A 24,338-nucleotide genomic window follows, 5' to 3' on the forward strand; every position below is an offset into this window, starting at 1 on the left:
ACGGGCATTCAGGACACAGGACTGAATCATTGACATTTTGTTTGTTAAAAGTTCGGACGGCATGTACTAGTCATAAAAATGTACAAATACACAGCGTTCAGGCTGGCTTACATTTAAAGCCTGATGGAACTAAATGTTATAAAGTAGGAAAAGAATAACAACTTGGAATAGGAAGTATCTGTTGTAGCTTTTGAGCAGGTGCAGTGGAGGAAAAAAAAGGAAATTAGAAGGACCAAAATCGGAAGAAGCTATTCTGACAAAGGCCCCTTAAAGGTGGAGGCACACTTAAAAATAGTCTTCAGAAGAAGATAAGAGCAAATTGATGCAGTGATCTGGGAATTTTGCTGCGTTCTCTGCGCATGCCGCAGAGGCGGACTTTGACTTTGGTCCTTCTCGCGTTCTGAGAACTCGAACTCAAACTCAATCACCATTGTGGTGATTGACCACATGCCATTTCGTCATGGCAGGGGACGGACTTCAACCTCCCTCTCTGGGTCATTCAAACGCCTCCCTTTCCCGGGTCAACAAGCTTGTTTTGTCCCGGAGGCACAAAATTCGAAGAATGTTTTATATATACTGTATCTCCTCAAATATAAAAAAAATGTTAAACAAGGCTGAATCTGAGTTAGTGTGTACGTTTTTTTTTTCGGTGCGCTGCACCGCACACTGCAATTCCCATGCGCTTCCTGTGCTGGTTATACTGTGATTTTATTTTGGATCTATTTTCATTGGTTTCTACTTGTATGATACGAACATTTTAGACCAAGGGACGTTTCACCTTAGATCAGGACAGTGGATTGCGTGATGGAGAGACAGCGATATCTGGTCCATTGTATCCCGGCCGTTCCCATGTCTCCAAACAAGAAATTAATGCAAGTTTATTCAGATATGTTTATTTCGAAGAGCACGGCACCCAGACGGCAGTTGAGGTAAATAAAAGCTCCGGTCACAAATTGGGGAAATGTGGGTAGTCAATAAATGACATTGAGTTTGATTTCACGATGTTTTCTTTTTTTCGTCTTTATATTAAGCAAAACCACTCCCACTCCACATTTCTTATTGAGTTCTTATTGCGTATCCTGCTGACGGTGTTCTGGGAAATGTTCTCTGGTGGTTCTAACTTTTTTTGTTCTTGCGTCTTTTTAGCGTTCCGCCACCTTAAAGAATAAAAATAATTAAAAGGTTAAAACAACCACAATTCAAAACTCTACATATTACAAGTCTCTTAAGCTGCTTTCGCACATGCACTCTGGACAATTTCAGTGTAATCAGGTCTGGACATTGTCCGGAGTTGCTCACACATGTAGCACACAACAGGAGATTGTCCCTGTCAGATGCATTTACACTACCTGGAAATACTCTGTTTGGCTTAGAGGAGGGGTAGAGCCTGAGTAGAGCGTGCAGGAGGCAGGACGTAACCCAACGACACAACGACGCTGGAGAGTTTTAGCACACCCAAGATGGCGGACGAGGTTACACACTTATCTTTTTGGGCTGGATGGATATTCCATGTATTTGGACATAATGTAAATGTAATAGTGGAAAGGAATATAAAGAAAAGCAGAAAGGAGTACGAAGCAGCCAGCTCCGTGCATCAAAATCTGCATGAAAGTAAGTAACTGGCGCATGATAGAGACGTCATGAAACACACCAATGACACACCCAAACACTGGCTGTGAATGCGCCGGACAGTCAGCTGCTCTGTTTACACATGGGCTCAACTGGACATTACACAGACTTTTTACTCGGGTGCTGGCTGGGTAAAGTCCGGGTAATGTCCAGTCCAAATGATTTGAACATTTGCGTTCACACATACAGCTCCTCCGGGTAATGTCCAGGTAATTTCAGGGTTGCAGTGCATGTATGAAAGCAGCTTACCTGTGCATTTAAGGTTAGATGCTGAACTGTATTTCCCCTTGCTATTATTTTTCTAAAGTCCAAAGAGTAGGCAGTTAGTGCGGCCAGTCGCACTTCCAGGGTTTAGACTCGGGCGCTTTGAGACATTTGCCTAACTTCTCACAACCAGCAGGGGCCCAGTTCTGTAAAGGAGAGAGTGAGAAAAAGAGACCACATTAATATTTATTTATACACCCTATTAAATTAATATAGCATTTGAAATCCAAATGAAACTAAACACAACACCACAATACCATCTAAAAACACGAAACAATCTCTGCTCATATTGGTTTATCTGATCAGATTTTATTCCAGGAGTTACTCTCCAGAATTCAATAATTTCCTAAGATGTGTACCGTATGCCCATCTACTATGTGTAGTTGTACGTTATATTTGTCGTGTCCAGACGTCTATAGCCTTTTTTTTAAGTTGCAGCAAACAAAAACTGTTAGACCTAACAATTGATTGTATTGATTCTGTTTGCCACCAGGGGGCACCGCTGTTACACAAATCACATAGTGTGAGGCAGAAGAGTGGTCTTTAAAGAAAACACAGCCACAGCCCATTTTTGAATAGCAAATGAAAATGTATCCAGCAATTTAGATGGATGGATAGATAGATAAACTAACAAAGCCACTGTTTCCCTGCTTTTAAATACCAAACGGAAATTATATAGCAAGATAGATATCGATAAATAGTAGGGGTGGGTCAATCACATGATAGTCGTAATTGGATTGGTATCTGTAAAATGTACTCCAATAGTCATGATCAGAATCTGAAAAAACAGAAGATGCCTAAAAAAAGGCTGTAAAAGGAGCGACTCGCTTTCATTGTGAAAAAAATTGGATATTATTCTTGCCAGAGGGGAACACTGGTAGTAAAAGGCAAATTAAGTTGTACTGACGCTACCTGTTTCTTTGTACTAAAACACGATCAGCCAACAAAAAGCAGAAAGCAGCTCGGGTTCGGCTCGGTCGTCAACTCTCAACCTTATGTTGTCACAGCACGGTAGCAGATGGGAAAATGTTGTAATAATCCATGATCCATCCAATGAGTAATATCCCATTACCACGTTTCCCAATCCACGTTTGTTGACTGTACACTCGCTCCCACGTGATAACGTAAAATATCGCAGTAAATAGCAGTTCTGCCGCAGATTTACAATGTCCGCCATATTGGAGCAGTCAAGATCTGCTAGTAAATAAATACAATGTGTATTGAGAGATGCAGATTTCTCTACAAAATCGACTGTAACTTGCTTAATTCTAAACCCAATTTCATCGAAATTGGAAAATGGTTGTCTCAACACACATTGGAATTGTTTACTAGTAGATCTTGATGGCTCCAATGTGGCGACAACGCAGACTCACATCAAATCGCAAATGCGGTATCTACGTTTCTATATCTACTGTATGGGAGGGAGCGTTTGTGCAGCTGCCCTATCACGCAATGTATTTGTCATGACGGACAATAGACATACCTAATGAGATCATGATTTCTCTGATCCCGGATATGAACTCAAAATGATCCAGAGGTTCACAGTCCTAATCTGACAAAACACAATATCAGTCACGGGTAGTAGTTTCCTCCGATCAATTGGCCCACCTCTAATAGATAGATAGATAAGATAGATAGATAGATAGATAGGTAGATAGATCGATGGATAGATAGATAGATAGATAGATAGATAGAGAGACATGTTCTGATGAACACAGAGCTGCTATTCTGTTACAAAGTCATACAATTTTGTGGAATTAAGTGGAATTTGAGAAATCCTCACTGCCAGTGGCTGAAAAACACTGAGACAAACAGACAGACAGATAGAAAGACAGATAGATGTACCATGACAGCCAGGTCACACATGTTGAGCTGGGGAGATCCGGGCACCAAGGTCTTCTTGTGCTGCTGCACAACTGGTGCCATTCTGCTCAGGACATCCTGGTACTCCTGCGTCAAAGCACTTCCAACAGTATAAAAAAACAAATATATTATTAATTATGAAATGAATGATCATGCATTTGCTATTTTTTTTATGTTGCATTTAATTATGCTCTACTGTACATTTTAGACTTTTTTTGCCTGTTGTGACAGTTTGAGGAAGTTTCTGCCTAAATGGTTTTACTTCTGTGCCCGTTGTGTACACACACACACACACACACACACACACACACAAAGAGTGTCATGGATCATTGACTCAGTATGTGGGATGGGATGGCTATTTATATGGAAATCTCATAATAACAAAATTGGCCCAAAAAAAGAAGCGCGCACACACACACACACACACACACACGCGCCCACACACACACACACACACACGCACACACACACACACGCGCGCAGTCCACTCCCTCCCTCCGCTGTACTTCTGTCTCTTAATTACTGCCTCTGTGTATCATTATATTCAGTGTGTAAACCCCCTCCCCAAGGCTTTCATAGGAACGCTGCACTCCAATACGACCTGTAGGGTTCACGGCGTGAGTGTGTGCATGCATGTGTGTGTGTGTGTGTGTGTGTCTCAGATGGCGGGTGTTTGTTGGCGTGACACAGATCGTCAAATATCGCCAGTGCAATTACGCCCCTGATCCACTCACTGGCCGCACCTGTGCCAACAGACACACACACACACAGTCCCAAACCGGGTGCTCTGATTGGCCCCCGGGGACCCTGTGCGGTGTCTGTGAGGTGAAGTGTCAATTAGAGTAATAACCCCCGGCCATGTCCAGCTCGACTCCCCACCTACGATCCCCCACCCACCCACCCACCCACCCACACACACACACACACACACACACACACACACACACACACACACACACACACACACACACACACACACACACACACACACACACACACACACACACACACACACGAGTGCCCCATGAGGCAATGCCCCCACCCCCCCAAGCAGCACCTGCTCCTTCCTGCCAATTTTGTTAATGTGTTTTTTTCTCCCCCCCCCCGCTAACCGGACAGAGTCAGTCTAGTGCCGTTCGTCCTTTCGTCATAATTTTTTTTTGCTATTACTCTAGATATATTATGAATCATACCATGTATCTGAATCAGTTCAGAGTGTATTCTGCCCAGTGCATTTACATTTAAATCACTATGACACCACCTATACAATATATACATACATACATACATACATATATCTACATCCATCTATATATGTATATACATACATACATACATACATACATACATACATATATACATATATACACAACCTCACCCCGTTAAAAAAAAGCATGTTACGGAAACAATGAGAAGAAGCCATTCTGGAAAGGAGCAAATGGTGGGGACTCGTCGCCCAATGTTCCAGAAGGAACGGGAGGAACTAACTAACTAACTAACTATATATATATATATACTTACATACACACACACACACACACACACACACACCCACACACACAGTACACAGTATATATACAGCATATTTATACTTTTGAAGAAGATTGTCACGATTTGTAAAGCTAGTAAACACAAGGAAGTTCCATGAGATTTATAACGCAATCAGTTTAATGTTTGCCACCGGGGGTTGTTTTTACATACTGGATGAAAACCTACGTGGACGGACCACTGAATCATTAAACGAACAATATACTATTTATTTACCCCCCCCAGCCACCAAACAGAAAATGGAAAGTGCCACAGTCAGCAAAGCTCATTATCCTGATTAAAACTCTTAAGCTTACTGACGCAAAAAGCAAAATGTGGAATAATAACGAGGCTGTATGCAAATTAGGGTGCCTTTGATTTATATTGTATGACACTGGGGGGGGGGGGGGGGGGGGGGGGGGGGGGTATTGCTCAGGTGTGTCACTGGCGTGAGGAGTCCTGAAGAGACGGCCCCCAGGGCCACATCACACACTGCCAGCCCCCCCCCCCCCCCCCCCAGCTAAGGATTACGGCTACTGATCATCACGCTATAACTAACGATACGACCAAACACAGGGAATTAATCCCACTCTTGATATAATGCCAAAACGAAAAATAAATAAATAAAAAATCTGCTTCTGATATTATTGACGTCAGATATTCCTAAACCATTTTTGATACCTAAAAACCCCCAAAATAGATGATAAATGTGTTCAGGACCCTTGTTACCCTCTGTCTAATTTTCACCGGACTAAAATAAATGAAATAAATAAATAAATAATAATAAAAAATAGAATAAAAAGTGAAGTACAAATGTAATAAACAATAAAAATAAAAATGTGTATTGTAAATATATACATATGTCCAGTGAAAAGTCAAGGATAATATCTGACACCGAAATACATGAAGAAATGACCCTTTAGAAAGCACAAGTAGAAATTATTATTATATACATATTAAACATATTTTAATATGTGGTTGCTTCAGCTTTTTTATTCATAATCTTCAAAGTGCACAGTTGAATGATTCAACTGGATTTGTGCTGTTTTCAGTCCCTCTCTGTGTGTGTGGGTATGTCTGCAGACAGGCCCTACATCATCTTAAGTGGCTCTTTAGGTGAAGACAGAGATTAATGGTGGCCAGCCACCCAGTCCAGCTGGGAGGACCAGGGAGTACCTGGCCAATACACATACCTGTGCACAAACACACACACAACCTCTGCAAGGACAGAGGGGCGGCACAGTCCTGGGAGGGAGAGAGATAGAGAGAGAGAGAGAGAGAGAAAGAGCGAGAGAGAGAGATAGAGAGAGAGATAGAGACTTTGACTTTTAAGGTTCCTTTATTTTCAGTTTCAGTAAGTCATGCGAGAGAGAGAAAGAGCGGGAGAACCAACTACTTTAGATCAGAGAAGATGAGAAGAGGAGAAGGGAGAGATGAGGGAAGAGAAGTGTAGGAGGAGGGATGAAGAGAGGAAAAAGACACCTGGGGAGGAGATAGGGTTGGGCAATGTGGCAATATGGCACCATCAAAATTATGAGTACCCGCCCGCCCACCCGCACAGGACCAAAGCAATCACAGCAGCAACAACACATGACTGCCTACTGATTAGTTTCCCCTCTTTTGTATTCTTGCTCTTGAATATGAGTAAAGGGGAAGAGGGCGGACGAGGCCCCGAAAAATACCATTAAAGATTCATTATTCAATCTCCAATGCTGAAAGCGCCAGACGTGAGAGACGGTGAGGAGCAGAGAGCAGCGGCCATCAGAGGGCAGAGAGGTGAGCCAAGCCAAGGAAATATGAAGGGATGGCCACCCTGCTCTTTGGCTGTAAACAAACAAAAAAAAAAAAAAAAAAACTCACCACACAATAAAATCCCTCTCTTTGCTGGTGTATTAAAAGGATACGTTTAGTTCTTGACATTGGCAGGTTAAAACAATTGTTTTGCACAAACTGGGGTTGGGTAGCCTTCACTTTACTTTGACTGAGCATCAACGCAGTCCGGTGGGACAGATGATTTAATTCGGTGATAAAATGTATTTTCAGTAGTGAACAAGTAGTGCACCATGGGGATGTTCACAGATAATGTAAAATGTTCCTGCGTCAAATGGTGTCGGACGTTTATCATAATAAAACCAATCTTAAGCTGGGTTCATGCTTTTCCGTAGCTACAAGTGAATATCTTCGCGGAGCTATGCAGCGACGGGGGGGTTATGGGTAAGAGTAGGTCGCAGAGGCTTGCAGAGGAGCCATCATGCACACCCCCAAAATCTCAACTCTGGGGGCAGCCTGTCAAACACGGCGATTGGTTGAACAGTTACATTTGCAGTTGGGAGGCCGCTTCGAAACAAAAAAGGATTCTAAGGATTTCTACTGTTTTCTCTACATTGCGCTTGACTAAATGCAACACTGACCCCCAGTGGACACAAAATCTGTCGTAGAATAACAGCAAGCCAACCGAAAGCTAGCTTATCCATGCATATGGAGAATCCAGCCTTAAGGGAGCGTAGACAAGGTCCGTGGGACTCTAGTCCACGCAAGAGGGTTATTGGTTGCAAAAATATTCAACGTTTCCCCTTAAAGAGTGTCATGCTAAAGTGGCTCAGCGGTTCCATTTCTACACAGGTCAGAGGATGGATACGAGGATACAACCAAAGATTCAACTCAGCGCTGCCGAGCTAAATGGATGTCCCTCCCATGAAAACCGATGCATGGCTGAGTGAAAATACACTGGACAAGAAACACCAGAAGCACATTTCGGAAGATTTTTGAGAGAACAATTTGTTGTTGCATCTGCGGCAATGAAGCTAACACCAGCCTAACAACGATTGATCATGACATGCATGGGTTTTTTTTTTGAGACACTACATAGAAATTTCTCTCCAGATGTTTGACCTTTCATATAATAAAGTTAGGGTGCAACCACCTTCTAAACCCCAATTTAATCCCTGGTTATACTATATGGTGGTTGTCTGATCAACTCTTTTGCTCCTTTGAATTGGGAATTTTTTTTTTTTTATTCCACTGAACAGGTCATATCAAAGTAAAAAGAATTAAGGAACAGAAAAAAATCACAGCTTTCTCTCTCCCTCTCTCTCAATTTGGCCTGAGGACAATTTATCTTGCAATTTTTAACTGGCGACAGCGGTTGCAATGCAGAAGGCTGGGCGGCCAGATAAGCGATCCTTCGAGGAGCTGTTTGCAATCACAAAGAGGTTGGTTTAATCAGGCGCTCGCCGATCAATCAGCGCTCCCCTTTCTCTTTTGCCACAACGAAATCAGCATCGATCTGGTACACACACACACACACACACACACACACACACACACACACACACACACACACACACACACACACACACACACACACACACACACACACACACACAAACACACACACACACACACACACACACACACACAGTCCTCCAACAAGGAATGGCCACCTCCTCTCACCCCCCCGTCTAAGTCATCTCAAGACATCTGAACTTAAAACCATAAGCCATCTTTGAGGATGCGTATGAGGATGAGGATACATATTAATTTGGGAAGAGTATGTGTACCTTTAATAACTAAATGATCATGGGCCATAATAATAATATGCATAATATGCAGAAAATAATGCACGTTTACAATTTTTCTCTTCATTGAGTCATTGGATTCTCTCTTTTGATCAAATCAGATGTGACAGGAAACTGCCAAAATTGTTGCAAGGCAGAACAATTGCAAAATTGAAACACACGAAAGTCTCACCAAGTCTCAGTCAAGGCTGACGTGTAACCATACGCTACTTCCGAGAGCAATGTCCTTACTTGTTTCCTCACGACAGCTCTGCAGAAATTTCCCATACAAACTATACATAGCAGTGTAAATCTGTCTATACTGTACATTCATATCATTTCAATGTGAAGTAACATTGAAATTTGACATTGACTTTGAAAATCTAAGATCATATCAACACACTTCTAACTTTTTTGCTTTTAGTTATCCTGTTCCCCCGTCATTGAAAACAGAGGAATAAACTACTGCGACAATTAGCTTTACCTCTCACTTTGTGCTTCAGAATTTATTTGGCTGCTTTGCATCGTTTCTCTCGTTATATACCGCTGCCTGTGAGGCACTTCATAATAATAACCACGCTTCACAGGGTGTAACTTGAAGTTTGTTATTATCTGTCCCCTCTATTGTTTGGAATGAATCCTGCTGCAGGTAGCAGAAGTAATGTCCTTGATGCCTTTGTCAAAGGGGCTCGGCCGAGTTGTTAATACAACAGCCAGGAACATGCAACTTGCGAATGGTCTTGGCTACGCAAGTTCGTCCCTATCTGACAATATCTTATTTTATCAAAGATGCTGTCATGGCTTCAAAGTCAAACTTGATGAATCGTACAAATTTTAAGGTGTTGATTCGTTGCCTCCGACAGCTCTACCTGTATACTGCAATGCCCTAACACCGGCGTGTTAGAGGAAACAGAGGTATTGTTACTAGTTCCCGTAAATAAAGAAAATCGGGGACCACGGTCCCACCTACACTTAGCAGTGTTGTGCAAGTTACTTTCAAAATGTAATTTATTACAGATTAGTTTAATCTGAAAGTTATAAGTTACTTTAGACTATTACTTTATGTGTAAAGTAACATACTATATTACTTATTAACACTACTTTTGCGTTACTCAAGTTAAGAATCTCAAGTTATTGCAGCTCACAATTAATCCAGTGGGGGCAACATTGTGTAACCTAATGAAGTTGTAAGCCTGAAACAGCAGCGTGCTAGTTCAACATAGCGAAGTTGAACAAGAATTTCAATACAGATCCTTACCTTCACACAGACCCATACATAAGGCTCAAAACAGTGAGATCAGAAACTTTACACAGTGTCTTTATACGCAAGAGTTTCGCTCCGACCCTGAAGAGTGACAACTCTATCGAAAAATGGAGAACCAATAGAAAAGGATGGGCAGGATCCAATCAGGTTTGACTGACTCATGACAACAACTTGTAGGCAAACATTATGTACGTATACCACGTGTGTTTTGACAGTGAAAGACTACAACTAGTCAATACTTACCTGCGGAAGGGAAGAAATGTGATAGAAAAGTAATGTGTTTTGGTATCACTACAATGGCAGGATGGTAAGGAACGCTTCTGTTATGTTTTTATGTGAAAATAACAAATTTCAGGGATAGTGACAACACAACAATAATTTATGACGCGCAAGTCCCAATACCAGGACCAACTAGGCTTAATAAACACTAATTTCAGATGGTAACACAAACTTGACATAAGTTACTGTAATAATATGAGCAAAATGTTGTTAGTAACGGGTCATATTACTTTGTTACAGCTAAAAGTAATATATTACAGAGGAGCACCGACCTCATCGGGTATTTCTCCCCAGGGTCCCGCCCCAGGTGGAAGATAATTGGTTCCATGGTGTGTTCTTTCTGAGCGTGAGTGGTCACGCCCAGCACCTCCTGACCAGGGCAGAAGTCGATACCCTGGAAACACACACACACACACACACACACACACACACACACACACACACACACACACACACACACACACACACACACACACACACACACACACACACACACACACACACACACACACACACACACACTCTTTACTCAAACCTACATGTGATTAGTTTTACATGAAGAAAATAACTTTGGACTTTGGAAAGAGATGTACTGTGGCAGCTACTGCTAAACACAAATAAAAACAGATGGCTGCGAACGCCTGAAAGTCAAAAGGAAAAAAAAACAAGTGGCCTTCAAAACGTGTAATAGTTATGGTTGACACAATTGACCAATGGAAGGGGGTTAAAAACAAAGAAAAGTCAACTCATGCTGATGTAATTTCAGTCATTGGTATGGGAATTGCAACTAAAAAGAATTGAGCAGCTGTGTCTCATGACCTGAGGGACTGCTGACCGCCGAAGTACAGCCTTAATAGCCAAACCTGACACCAGTGAGAACAGCAACAAAAAAAACGATGAGAAAAGTAAACTGTAAGAGAAACACTGCACAGCCTGTGGAAAGAGGGTTCAATTGGAAAACCCCAAGTGCTCCCCTTTTCCCAACAGGCCATTCGTGTGCTGTGCTTTTTTTCCCTGCTCCGCTGGCGCTGGGAATGAGACTTTGGACATGGACGTGGACATGTACTCCGCTTACTCAAAAGGTGCTGAGTTAGGAAAATTATGTTTCAAGTTCGAAAGACACACCCATCTGAATATTTCAATGTTAGGATGGCCAATGTTAATGACTTGTAGGCAATTTAACCAATATAAAGTGCACAGGAAAAACGACAATAAAGAACCTACCTAAGATATTTCCAAAAAAAAATAATGCCAACAGTTTCATCTTTTTGTGTGTTTGTGTTTTCTAAATGTGAATTTATATATCAACTAGGGCTGCTTTTGAGTTATAGCCATATGATTATATAGCCATTTGAATTGATTATTGAGCACAGAAATACTAAATAATCTTTATCAAAATGCAACATTTTCACCGCAAACAAGCTGCTATCTTTTGCAAATTGCTAAGTTCAAGGCAGCCTGCTCTCATGAATGGAAAACAATGAAATAATAAACATAGTTGAATAAAATAAATAAATAAATATCAATTTTGCTTCGGACGCCCTGGAATTCCCAGGGGGACTCATAGGGGGCCGCACACCCCAGACTGGGTCTGGATCTTGGTCTGTGTAACATCTGTGTAACATATATATCTCTGTAACATATATAACATACATTGTTACCATTTGATTGTTGGTTAAAAAGTATAGTATTAAGTATCTAGAAATCGTGAGTTTTCCGGGAGCCATTACAAAACTGGAGCACGTCAGTAGATGGTTTAAAAAACTCTAAAGAGTCACAAGGGAGATTGAGTGTCATCCAGTTGACCAGTTGATGTAGTGCACAATTCATTGGTGAATCAAATATATCAAATGCAAATTGTGACATGTATGAAAGAACTTTAGCTACAGACGACTTCCCATTCAAAGACAATTGGGGTGTCATCTCGTTGGCCATAAACTTACTGCCCAGGAACTGTCACCATGATGGCACCCAAGTGAACAGACTTCTCTTAAAGTGACTATGTTCATATCTTTCAGATTCAGACTCTCCTATGCGTTTGAATACAAGGCTCAGATTTCAAAATAGAAATCAAAAGACAAGAAAACTTGATAAAACATGACTCCTGGTACTACATAACGTACGACTCTGCGCAATGATGAACAGAAATCCACAAGTCCTTCAACTATTGAAGAACTTGGCAAGTACCGTGTTACTATAGTGACTTCATAGTTGCGAACACAGCCATGCTGGCTCTGTAAATGATGGAAACGATCAGGAACCAACAGGGCTTAATTGGGCTCGGGACAGTTCAGGGTAATGGAGATGAGGCATAATACCCAGTGAGTCCTCCGTATCTGATATTACACACTATTGTGATATACACTATTGATCCAAAATGGCTGCCTTCAAAAATAAAGTGAAAAGGTTTCACAGTTAAAGATGGGAGGAATCAAACAGCTTCAAAGCAACACTATACAGTATATGTCTTGAACTTTCACCGGTTAAGCATTTATTTAGGAGTCTATTCATGAAACAGGCAGAAGCAAAGAGACATCAACATTTCCATGGAGACCCAAATGACACATGACACGTGCATTATCACAAAGCACACACACACACACACACCCACACACACACACACACACACACCAATCGATAGGCAACTCACAGGCAATCAGATGCCATTATTTGCAAAGTTCCACTCCAGTTCACATCAGCAGATAAAGGAGGCTGCTATTGATTCAGCAGCCCTGAAGGAGAGAGCAATTTAAGTGGCCGATGGGGCATAAAACAAACTGGATGGCTGGAAACACAGAGCCATGGAAACAGGAGAGAGGCTTGGCAGAAGGAGGACATGTTATTCAGGGACAGAGGAATGAGACACAATTCTCTCCCTAAGGGACCTGATCGATACCATGTACTGACTAACCCCAGCTAGAGTTCTTGTACTTGTTAAGTGTAAAATGTAGACGGTTACGGCTCACACTCAAATTCTTGTGAAGAAAGTGCAGGTTCCGTCACAATGCTGTCCTGGTGAACCCAAAAGCAGGACACACAGAAACTCAGGCAGGAAATGCTTGAACAAGATATCTTTCCTCTGCATTTGACCTATCCTATACTGAATAACTTAACAACACATTGCAGGGAATACAGGGAACGGCACTCAGGTATTTTTTGATAGATCAGGACTGGCTAGGGAAGACAAACAAAAAAAACTGGGGTAATGACGAGGCGAGACACAGCTCAGGGGAAAACACTGCAGGACATCTGCAGGATAAACAAGGGAACACATGACCTGGGAGAAACAGAGGCGGCTAGGCAGAGAAAGACAGAGAGAGAACACACAGAGATACCAAGACAGGTGGAACACAAGACTACATACACTAGGGAGAGAAGGATAACAAACAAGGAACAGAATAAACTTATAACAAACACAGGGCAAAAGCATGACAGGTTTCAGATTCTGGTTGATTCAGTTTCATGCTAACATCCTGGAAATTAGTATTACTTTGGAGAAAATGTAACTGGCTAAGCTACAGGTTAGTCTACAATGCACTGCATTCAACGCTTGTCTGGAAGTTATTACGGTTTTAGTTAGTGACATGGTATTCATTTGAACCAACCAGATAAAGCCATTGCAATAACCTCTATTCAACCTGCAGATGGTGCTGTCCCTGAGGTTTGATCATTATTTTTTGGGGTTACTCTTCAATAATTATGGCATAACTAGACTGTGTTTGTTGAGGAACTTAAACCGGCTGAAAGCGAGGGAGGGACAACATCACAGAGTTCCATCTACACCTGTGTCCTGAATATAGAAAGGCCAACCAACTTGATTAAAGAAATTCAGGCCACCAATTGCCTGTCAGCTCATTCATTTCTAAAAGGGGACCTATTATGCTCCTTTTTACACATGATAAAGCAGCAATGTGTAAGTTTTTTTATTTTACCTTAAAATAACAGCTTCAGAATCATTTTGATGGTACACTGACTTGTAATCTTTCCTTCCCACCCACCCCACCGATCGCCTGTTCTTGCACTATGTAACTTTGGTGTTGGGGTACAAAACTGTGGGAAAAGTGTGTTACGCTTTATGGAACTACGTCACTTCCTTGATGTTTGGCTCCAGTATTGCCTGGTAAAATTTATATATATATAAAAAAAACCTTAAACTTAAAACTTACCAACAAATAAACTTGCCGGTCAAAATGTCCGGTAATAATGCTCATACAAAACGTAGCCGGTCAGTGCAAGTAACCAAGGTGTACATTACATTTGCATTTGTTACATAGTCTGTTATTGGAACGTGACCGATAAGGTTAAAATTTGTCCGGTAAAATTAATTATTTTCAGGCAGCGGACCGGGTTTTACAACAGTGGTGTAAAAGTGCAATTGCACTCAGAATCTGTAGGGGCGCCAAATACCAAATACCAAAAGTTACGTAGTGCTGCTTTGATATAGGTCTCTGAGGTAAACAAAACATTTTTCGGAACCTTTTTGCTGAAAATACCACTCAGATTATGCATTCGAGCCCTTGTGACATGCCTCTATATCATAATGTTCCCAAATGGGCTGTTTCAGTGTGTGTAGCTTTAATTGTGAATGAGCAGCCAAGCCCCAAGTTCTGAGCCAATGGGGTTTGAGCTTTACTCGTTACGTTTTATTTACTCTGTAAACTTTCATTGATTTCACCTTATCAGTCGACTAAAAGCTGTCTGCGAACAAATTTGAGGCGAGAAATAAGAAATTCAGTATGCTGAATCTTCACTTATTATTAGATCTACAAGGCCTAATTTAAAAGTTAGTTCCGGCTTATTTGACACTTTGGCCACGTCTAATATGAACATTTGACATAGTAACATCATATATATATATATATATATATATATATATATATATATATATATATATATATATATATATATATATATATGACAGAAAGTAAGGTAAAGCATGATGGGTCCCCTTTAAAGTAATGGTCTTTACAAGTTTTATATGAACAAGGCCCTAGCTTTGATAGTCTGCATCGGCAGATTAATAAAACTCAAGCCATACAGACAATCACAATAAGCGCTTCAAATGTGCGTATTCTCCATTTGTGAAATGGTGTGAGGTAGGGCCTTTTGCACAATTCACATTGATAATGCATTATTTTTTTGTTTATTACCTATTACCAACACATGACAGGGAACTAGATGCCACCAAAAAAACCATTGCAACTGCAAGGAAGGACTACACAGCGAAAGGATGCCTGTGTTTAAGTGGAGAGGCTGAGATTTTCCCACTGGAAGACAAAACAAGTCGACTGACTGATACACGTTTCCAGAAGTGGGGTCTCCTCATTAATATGCATTATTTACTGAGGCGAGCAGGCAAGCGAGTGACAAGCTATTTTCGAGATAACACAGACAGCGAAAGTGTGGTGGTGTTGGAGTTAGATTAGGAGAGAGGGAGGGAGGGCTTGGGGTGAGGTTGGAGGATAGGGTAGAAAGAACTGAGGAACAATAGACCCCCCCCCCCCCAAAAAAAACCCAACAGAAAGAATTTCCTCACAACCTCACCGTTTTAAACTCCTCCCACGAGTTGCTCCACGTCCAGTAGTGTGCCTTGTAGGGTCCGAGCCTCACGGCCATCAGCTCGTCGCCGCGGTAATAAAAGATTGGCCTGTTAAAAGTTAAAGTTATTGAAAGCCGACTATTGTGCAATCGACCAAAATAACGGATGAATATACATGAAAACAGTTTCTGAATTGCCCCAAGGGATATATTTCACCTTCACCAAAAACGAACATATCGACATATATGTAACTACATATACGACGTAGCTTGCGGAGCTAGTTCTGTCAGACAAGTCGACGCACCACAAGCTTCCACGCCCTCATGGGCTATTTTGAAGTCAAACATCGAGTTGTCTGTCATGAAATCATCAAAAACATGAAATCAATACACTAGTGTGGTTTTATCTTTGTAAATTGTGGTCTGTGTGTGTGATATTCCCATTAGGCACATTAATGGGGAGCCATAAAATTGGCAATAGATCATATGCCACCATTCCTGGTAACTAGCTGATGTAGTTGGTGGGAAAGAAAAAAGCTGGTTCTATTGACCAGTTAGATAAGTGAGGTTTGGATGAATGGGGTCCGCTGTAAATTCTTATATGTTGAACTGAACCCCTTGAAGCAGGTGTGTATCAAAGACAATACATTTTGGACCATCTCTTGCAAGTTATATGCTAAATTGCACCAAAGAATGAGAAAAGCTCTTCCTGGTTTAGACTGATTTCCTACCTACTATTCAAATGACATCTCACTAGAAAAGTGTAAGTTTGTCTGTGTATACCTGTGTATACTGTGTATACCGTGTTGAAATGCACAAACTGTGTGTGTGTTTTACACAACCAAAACCTGGAGAATTACCATCTCCAGTTTTCCAGTAGAATTGCAATGGAAAAATATTGCTAATAGAACCTTTAAATCTACATTATTTAAAATTTTGGAAGCACAGGAGGTGCTGCACCTTCAATTAACCTTAATTTCTCACATTGACTCATGCATGCACATACACCGATCAGGGGTGGGATATATTAGGCAGAAAGTCAACAGTCAGTTCTTGAAGTTGATGTGTTGGAAGCAGGAAAAACTGCTTGTGGCTATGCAGCCTTTTCATTTTTATTCATTTATTTTTAACCTGTGCTGTCAGCGTGCTGAGCATACAACACAGAGTATTTGTATGGCATTGCATCTAGGACAAAGTTAGTCTGCGAGTGGAATTCAAGTTCTCAACCTGCAACGCAACTCTTTATTAATTATTTAATCATCAAGAACTGCTTCAATAACTCTCTCCTGTGGAAGACCTGTAGGATGACAAGAGCACAGTTTTTTGTTATACAGAACCGCCACCAATCCCCCCCTTTGGAGAACTATTTTACCATGTTTGGGTCTATAAACAACTAATCACTACTCCAAGAGGGGGAGAATCAACATGGGTGAAACAAATCAACATAGAACCAAACAACAACATGTACATGGAAAAACATAAACATCAAACATGTATTGAAAAAACAGAGTTAATTAAGTCCAGGAAACCTGAAACAGCAATTGGGCACGTGACGTCTTCCTGTGATAGTTATGGCAGTAAATGAGGAACAAAAGGAGAGGGATGTAACCACAAGGGTGTTGGGGTATGTTCAAAGCAGCTGCTGGTGGTGTGTGCATGCCTGTGATGGGACCTCCTCTGTGTGTGTGATGTGTGCGCATGTGAAGTGTAAAGCGTTGAGTGTACAGGTCTTGTCCCAATTGGTTCTGGCATATAAGGACGCCATTATATCGTAGTACCTCCAAGCAGTGGAAAAGGCCCACCTTTGAGTCCGCCGCTGTACAGACACCCCACAACAGCAGGAAAGCCCCAAGCACACCGCCCTCCAGCCACAGAAGACCCCCCAGCCCCTAAAGAAGCCGGAAGCCCTCGAAGCAACACCCACACCTGGCCCCAAGGAACATACTCAGTCCCAATGAGTGCCAAGAGACACCGCACCCCTGAGGCGCACACATACAACCACCCCCATGTGCAGGCGCAAGACGCAGCTGCAGGCGCAGAACCCAGGCGCTGGGTACGGAACGCAGGCCCGGTGCCAGGTCCCGTGCCAACAGACCGACACCTTGGCAGAACCTGCATCGACTGCGGCGCCTGAATGTACGCAGCCTTTTCGATAGAAACATGAGATAAAACTACATAGAAAATATATAAAACTATAGAAATGTTTTAGTTAAGAGTGCAATCAACAAGGTGTCCAGAGGGAAAATAACCCCCTGAGATGGCTGTGTCCCTCTTTATTACGAACTTCTCTTCAGACACTCGCTTTTACTCGCACCATGTCATTCACGAATGATCCGATTCTTGTGAACGGCTCTTTTGTAGGAATGAAGGGAACCGAGTCTCGCTGGGTGAAGTTTTCCAGTTTTATGTCTTGTTGATTAAGTTGCCGTCTCCTGCCACTGGCAAATGTTTCCCCTCTATGTAAGAGATAACCCATGCTCCTCCTTCGCCAGGAGGTGCCCTGGCTGAAAAGGAGCACACCCACTGTCACGTCAGGTTCACAAAACGAAGATACACACACACACTAGTCTGACTGTGAGGTTTTATTTCAATTAGTTATTTTACTATTATTATTTATGTGTGAAAAATACTGTTTGTACCTGCTCTACACAAAAATAACAAACTATAGTGCTGGTTTTATTATATTTTTTATTATGAAACATTTTTAAAATATGATATATGTAAATAAATAAATAAATAAATATTAACGGAAATTAATATTAGAATTATCCACTATCCTGGACGCCGCCCCTCCAATCAGATGAACATATGCAAATTATTAACAACCCACCAATGAACTTGAACCCCCATTTCCCCCTCCCCCCACAGTCATACAGACAGAGCATCACACCAGTTTATGGCAGACTGCTATAAAACATTTTTTACACCTTTTAACTTAAAACATTTTTAAATAAAAATTCTTAAATATAAAGATACCGAAATAGTACAGTTACTGTGGCCTCAAAACCATGATACTGAACCATGAGCCCAGTGTACTGTTGCATCCTTAGTTAGTACCTATCAAAAGTGGTCCAAGGAAGGACAATTGGTGATCCAGCGACAGGGTCATGGGCGCCCAAGGGCTCATTGATGTGCATGGGGTGCGAAGACTAGCCCATCTGGTCCGATCCCACAGAAGAGCTACTGTAGCACAAACTGCTGAAAAAGTTAATGCTGGATATGATAGAAAGGTGTCAGAACACTCTATGCATCGCAGCTTTCTAGCCGCAGACTGGTCACATTGCCCATGCTGACCCCTGTCCACTGTCGATTGCACCTACAATGGGCACGTGAGCGTCAGAACTGGACCATGGAGCAATGGAGAAAGGTGGCCTGGTCTGTTGAATCACGCTTTCTTCTACATCAGGTGGATGGCTGGGGTTAGGGTCCAATCCGATAGACCATCTGTGAGATGTGCGGGAACAAAAAGCACAATCCATGGGGGCCCCACCTTGCAACTTACAGGACTTAAAGAATCTGCTGCTAACATGTTGGTGCCAGATACCACAGGACACCTTCAGAGGTCTTGTGGAGTCCATGGCTCAACGGGTGAGAGCTGTTTTGGCAGCACAAGGGGGAACTTCACAATAGCAGTGGTGGTTTTAATGTTTTGGCCCATCGGTGTACACACACACACACACACAGATGCAGTCCCACAAAATAACACGTGCACGCACGCACACGCCCACGCACACGCGCGTGCACACACACACACACACACACACACACACACACACACACACACACACACACACACACACACACACACAAACATCCACACACACAAAGAGCTTATTCCTGTATATTATCAGTAAACTACACCTTCAGGCAATCGTGTTGAGTAAAAAAACGAAATGCATCCACCAAAAGAAATGGAAAAGGTTGCTGCTAACAGGTGTAGTTGTCTCCTACCTGTCTGTCAGTGAAGTGTTGTGCGTCTCGTGCGGTGGGTGGAGCAGCACGGGGGTCAGGTCCAGTCCGTCCAGGGTGCGATCGTTCGGGGGGCTGATGCCGGCCAATGCTAGGCTGGTGATATACAGGTCCATCACACTGGCCAGCTGGAAGCTCACCTGCGGCCAGAGAGACAGGAAAGGAAGACTGTTTATGAAACAATTTCTGGGGAAAAACGTTTGCTCACTAACCTTTCTAAAAACTGTTGTGTTCAATAACAATAAGATGTTTGTTAACTGGTTTGACTTATTCGTAAACTGGGTAGTGGCTTATTAGAAATCCTGGGACTGCAAAAATGTGTTACATCCGTGTTTCAAAGTAACAATTGTAACAACAAAGAAATTAACAAAATGTTTCAGCAGCAATTAGATGGAACCCACAGCACCACCACCATCTCCTGGAGGCAGGAGCGCCATGGGGAGAAGGAGGTGCCAGAGCACGTGGCGTCCCGCCACGACCGATCGAGAGGCGACAGGAGGACCCGCCCCGTGTCCAGCCCCAGGACCTATGCGGAGGTCCCCAGCTCGTCCCACCGCCCCAGAGGAAAATGTTCGGGGGATCACCAAGCCCGACCCCAGGTGCCATGTGTGGCTCGGCATGAGCCCAGCCCGTTCCGGTGTCCCGGAGGAGAATGTTCACAGCTCGGCAGGGCTCATCGGGGCCACAGGATGCGATGAGCGGGAGATGTGAGTGTTGCGTACCTTGCAGTGACACAGAGGGCTCGTTGGCGGGCGTGACGGGTCCGGGAGTGGGGGAATCCAAAGTTGGATGTTCTCCGGTCCCATTGGCCTTCCCCATGGACGATTTTCCGCTGGAGCAGTTGTGAGACTGCTCATGAATACCCCGCCTGCGGCCTTTGAGCAGGTAGTTAAAACCAAACAGTTGGTGCGCCCAGACAACGTGCTCACCCACCCATACTTTTCGCTGATTAGGGGCAAGTTATATCGAGTGAGCTGTGACACTCAGGAGAGGAAAGGACCCAGTTGTTGGTTCTGAAAAGCTGCCGGGAAATGCTTTTTCAGGCAGCTCACCATAACACGATGGCCGGTCACCTCGGGTAAACACTGCAGCGAATAATGACCCGCTTCTATTGGTCGGGCATTTGGGCAGATATACGCAAGTGGTGCGCCGCATGCCAATTGGTCAACCCTCCGGCTAAGCCAAGAGCTCCGTTGAGGCCAATTCCACTAGTCAAGGTCCTGTTCGAAAGACCGCAGGACTGTTGAACCGCAGCGATCGCCAGTATCGTTATGTATTAGTCCTAGTGGATATTGCAATGTGATACCCCGAAGCAGTACCCCCCTGCGCAGTATAATGGCCAAAAATGTGGAGCTGTTTCAGGTCATCTCCCAAGTCAGGATTCTGAAGGAAATTCTGACCAACCAGGGCACTTCCTTTATGTCACGCACCCTTCAGTAACTTTACAAATTACTGGGTCAATTCCGACCAGCATTAACCATCCCCAGACCATTGGTCTGATGGAATGCTTTGATAAAAGGCAAACATGATTCAGAAGTTCATTCAAGACAATAGCAATAATTGGGACTAATAGTTGGACCCCCTGTTCCCCAGGCCTCCATTGGATTTTCTCCATTTTACCTTGTTTTCGGCAGGAGACCATGGGGCGTGCTAGATCTAATTTAAGAAAACTGGGAGAAAGGGCCTAGCACCAATAAAAACGAGGTACAGTATGTGATGGACCTGAAAGAAAAGTTGGGACAGTTGTCACTGGAGAATTTGCTCAGGGCTCAGGAACATCAGTCCCGCCTATATGACAGGGGGGCTCGGCTCAGACAATTCGTACTGGAAGACAAGGCGTTAGCATTGCTCCCTACGTCCAACTCCAAATTGCTCGCAAAGTGGCAAGGACCTTTTGTGGTTACACAGCAGGCTGGAGAGGTCGATTATGAGGTAGAACACTCTGACAGGCAGGGGACGATGCAGATTTTTCACCTGAACCTCTTAAATTAATGGTGGAAGGGGGCACCTGTGGCTCTGGCCACATCTGTCATTGAGCAGATGAGCTGGGGCCGGAGGTTCCAAGGGCGGGTGATCGTACCTTGGACCTGTTAAGTAACCATCTCACTCCAGGCCAGAGCGCGGATGTGGCCGCGCTTCATTGTCGCTTTGCTGACGTTTTCTCCTCCCTTCCAGGCCTCACGTCCCTCACACACCACCATGTGGAGACGACCCCTGGGATTAAGCTGCGTTCTTGGCCATGTGGCTTGCCGGAACATAAACACAAGAATGTGCAAGTGGGATTAGTTCGGCCGCTGGATGGCTCCCCGGCCTAAGTCAGGCGGTGGCGGTATGTGACGGACCGAGGGGCGTGGTTAAGCCGTGGCAGCAGACGTTAGCCTGGCTGACTTCCCGTGGCTCCATAGCTGCTCCGAATTGCAGATTAGCCCTGATTGGTCGGATCCGGGGCAGGTAGCGGTCTTAATGTTAATGTTTGTCTTGCAGAGGGGGATCGGCATACAGGGCTTGTCAGCCGACCAGAAGCCAGTTAAGCAGTCCCTTATGCGATCTGACTTATGATCTGCTTATTACTTTGGCCAGCGAGCCTTTCTGTTCGCGTATATTTAATAAAAACTCACGCCATGTCGGCACCCTAGTGCCAGAAAGACTCCCTAAACCCCTACTGATGGGTAGAGACACCCACAATTTCAATATCACGGTCTAAATAAGTGGGGCGGAGGGTAACTCTAGAGGTAGAGTGGTCGTCTGGCAACTGGAGGGTTGGTGGTGCGATTCTCTGCTCATCCTGGCTAATTTGCTGAGGTGTTCTTGAGCAAGACACCTAACTCTTCAGACCTCCCAACGAGTTGGTTGTCTCATTGCATGGATGACACTGGATATGTGAGGTATGTAACACATAAAGCACTTTGAGTGCCCTTAGTGGCTAGGGCCACCCTTTGCCTTCAAAACAGCTGCAGTCCTTCTTGTAGTGGATATATTGAAGCATTCCTCAAGAAGAACATCCTCCAGTCCTTTGAGGACTGAAGGAGGTGGAACTCTACTTCACCCCTCTTTGGTCCAGATCTTCCCATTAAGGATCATGATCATGTGATTGTGGAGTCCATGGTAGGCATTGCCTGCATCCTGGTATTTTATGGAACCATTCTTTAATTTGTTTAGCACGGTGTTATCATCTTGGAATATGGGAAAATCATAGAGTGCATCTGGTCTAAAAAAGCCTCGATGTAGAGCAACTCGTGACAACCATCAGATGGGTTCCCATACAATTCCATACATATTTATCGATTAGTAACAGACATTGCTGCTTAAAGGAATTATTTGGCTTTCTCCAGATGTAAACCGTGGAGGAGGTACGGTGAGAGATGAATCAGACTGTTTTATGTTTTCCAGGGCACATGTCTCGGATACACTTGGGCACTGTTGGCAATTCACAGAAAGAGGTAACGCAGGTCAGCACTGTGGTTCTTGGAACAGGGAACGTATTTGGACTAGTACTGCTCTTCTGTGGTGGAATTTTAATTCAGGATGCGGAATCATGAGTGAAGGGGTATCTTTTGGACGTCGTCGGAAAATAGGTCTTAACTGCAATTGCCAACAGCACACATTGAGCACTTGGGTTTCTGGAGTGGTGGTGTGCTGGTGGATTGGTGTGGGGGTGTGGTTGGCTGGGGTTTGACGGGGTGGGGCCCCTACCAATTGGGTTCGGGTCCTGTGGCTTGCACCTGGTGCTTGGTGGTTTCTGGGGTGCTGCGGGGAGCGTTGCTGAGTGCGTTCCAGGGCTCCTTGGAGGCTGCTTACCATTGTGGGTGTGGGTTGGAGTGCGAGGGGCAGCGGTCGGCCTTTGCTTCCGCTGCGTGGCTTCTCTGCGGCGGGCGCCCTGGGAACCGGAGGTGGTGGAGGGGCCCACATATCTGGCTGTCTGCGGGCATCGGGGGGGGCTGACATCTGGATGTCCTGCACTGAGCACACTCGGGTACGTGGATGGGCGGTGGGGCGGCCCGTGGCTCACTCTGGGACTGGTTCATACTCTTCAGGCCGTACATGTTGCTCCACTGTCGCCCGGCTTCTCTGGGGGCCGGGGGATCTTCCGTGGCTGCAGGGCAGGGTGCTTGGGTCTTTCTCGAGTTATGTCTTATTTTGTTTGTTAATTTCATTTTTTGTGACAATTCCGGGAGCTCGTACACTAGAGAAGAGCTCATGAACATTAGGGCTACAACCCCTGTGGATTTATCTCCCACTTTCATTGGCACATCATGGAATTATTGAACATTCTGGTCAAAGGTGTGCTCACCTTTGTGCACACAGTGAAACGCCGAAGGAGAGGGAGACTGGGACATGGTCCGAAGTGGTCATCGCACACCGTTACCTGGAATATTTCTCTCTAACGTGCGTTCACTGGGAAACAAACTGGACGAACTTCAACTACTGTTGGGGAAGAACAGAGACTT

At 43.7% G+C, this 24,338-nt stretch overlaps 1 protein-coding gene across 1 annotated transcript in view; it reads right to left on the reverse strand.

The window, feature by feature from the left end:
- Positions 1-229: 229 nt before the first annotated feature.
- The window catches only part of galns (galactosamine (N-acetyl)-6-sulfatase), a 48,375-nt gene continuing 24,266 nt past the window's right edge, over positions 230-24,338 (reverse strand). The window contains exons 10-15 of the mRNA XM_079998117.1: positions 19,873-20,030; positions 15,928-16,030; positions 10,656-10,777; positions 3,739-3,856; positions 1,879-2,039; positions 230-1,157 (exon numbers count right to left, since the gene is read on the reverse strand). Coding sequence (XP_079854243.1) covers positions 1,953-2,039; positions 3,739-3,856; positions 10,656-10,777; positions 15,928-16,030; positions 19,873-20,030 — 588 coding nt within the window. The 3' untranslated portion in view covers positions 230-1,157; positions 1,879-1,952. The remainder of the gene's footprint in view (positions 1,158-1,878; positions 2,040-3,738; positions 3,857-10,655; positions 10,778-15,927; positions 16,031-19,872; positions 20,031-24,338) is intronic.

The sequence above is a fragment of the Zeus faber genome (assembly GCF_960531495.2).
Source record: "Zeus faber genome assembly, chromosome: 3".
Taxonomy (NCBI): Eukaryota; Metazoa; Chordata; class Actinopteri; order Zeiformes; family Zeidae; genus Zeus; species Zeus faber.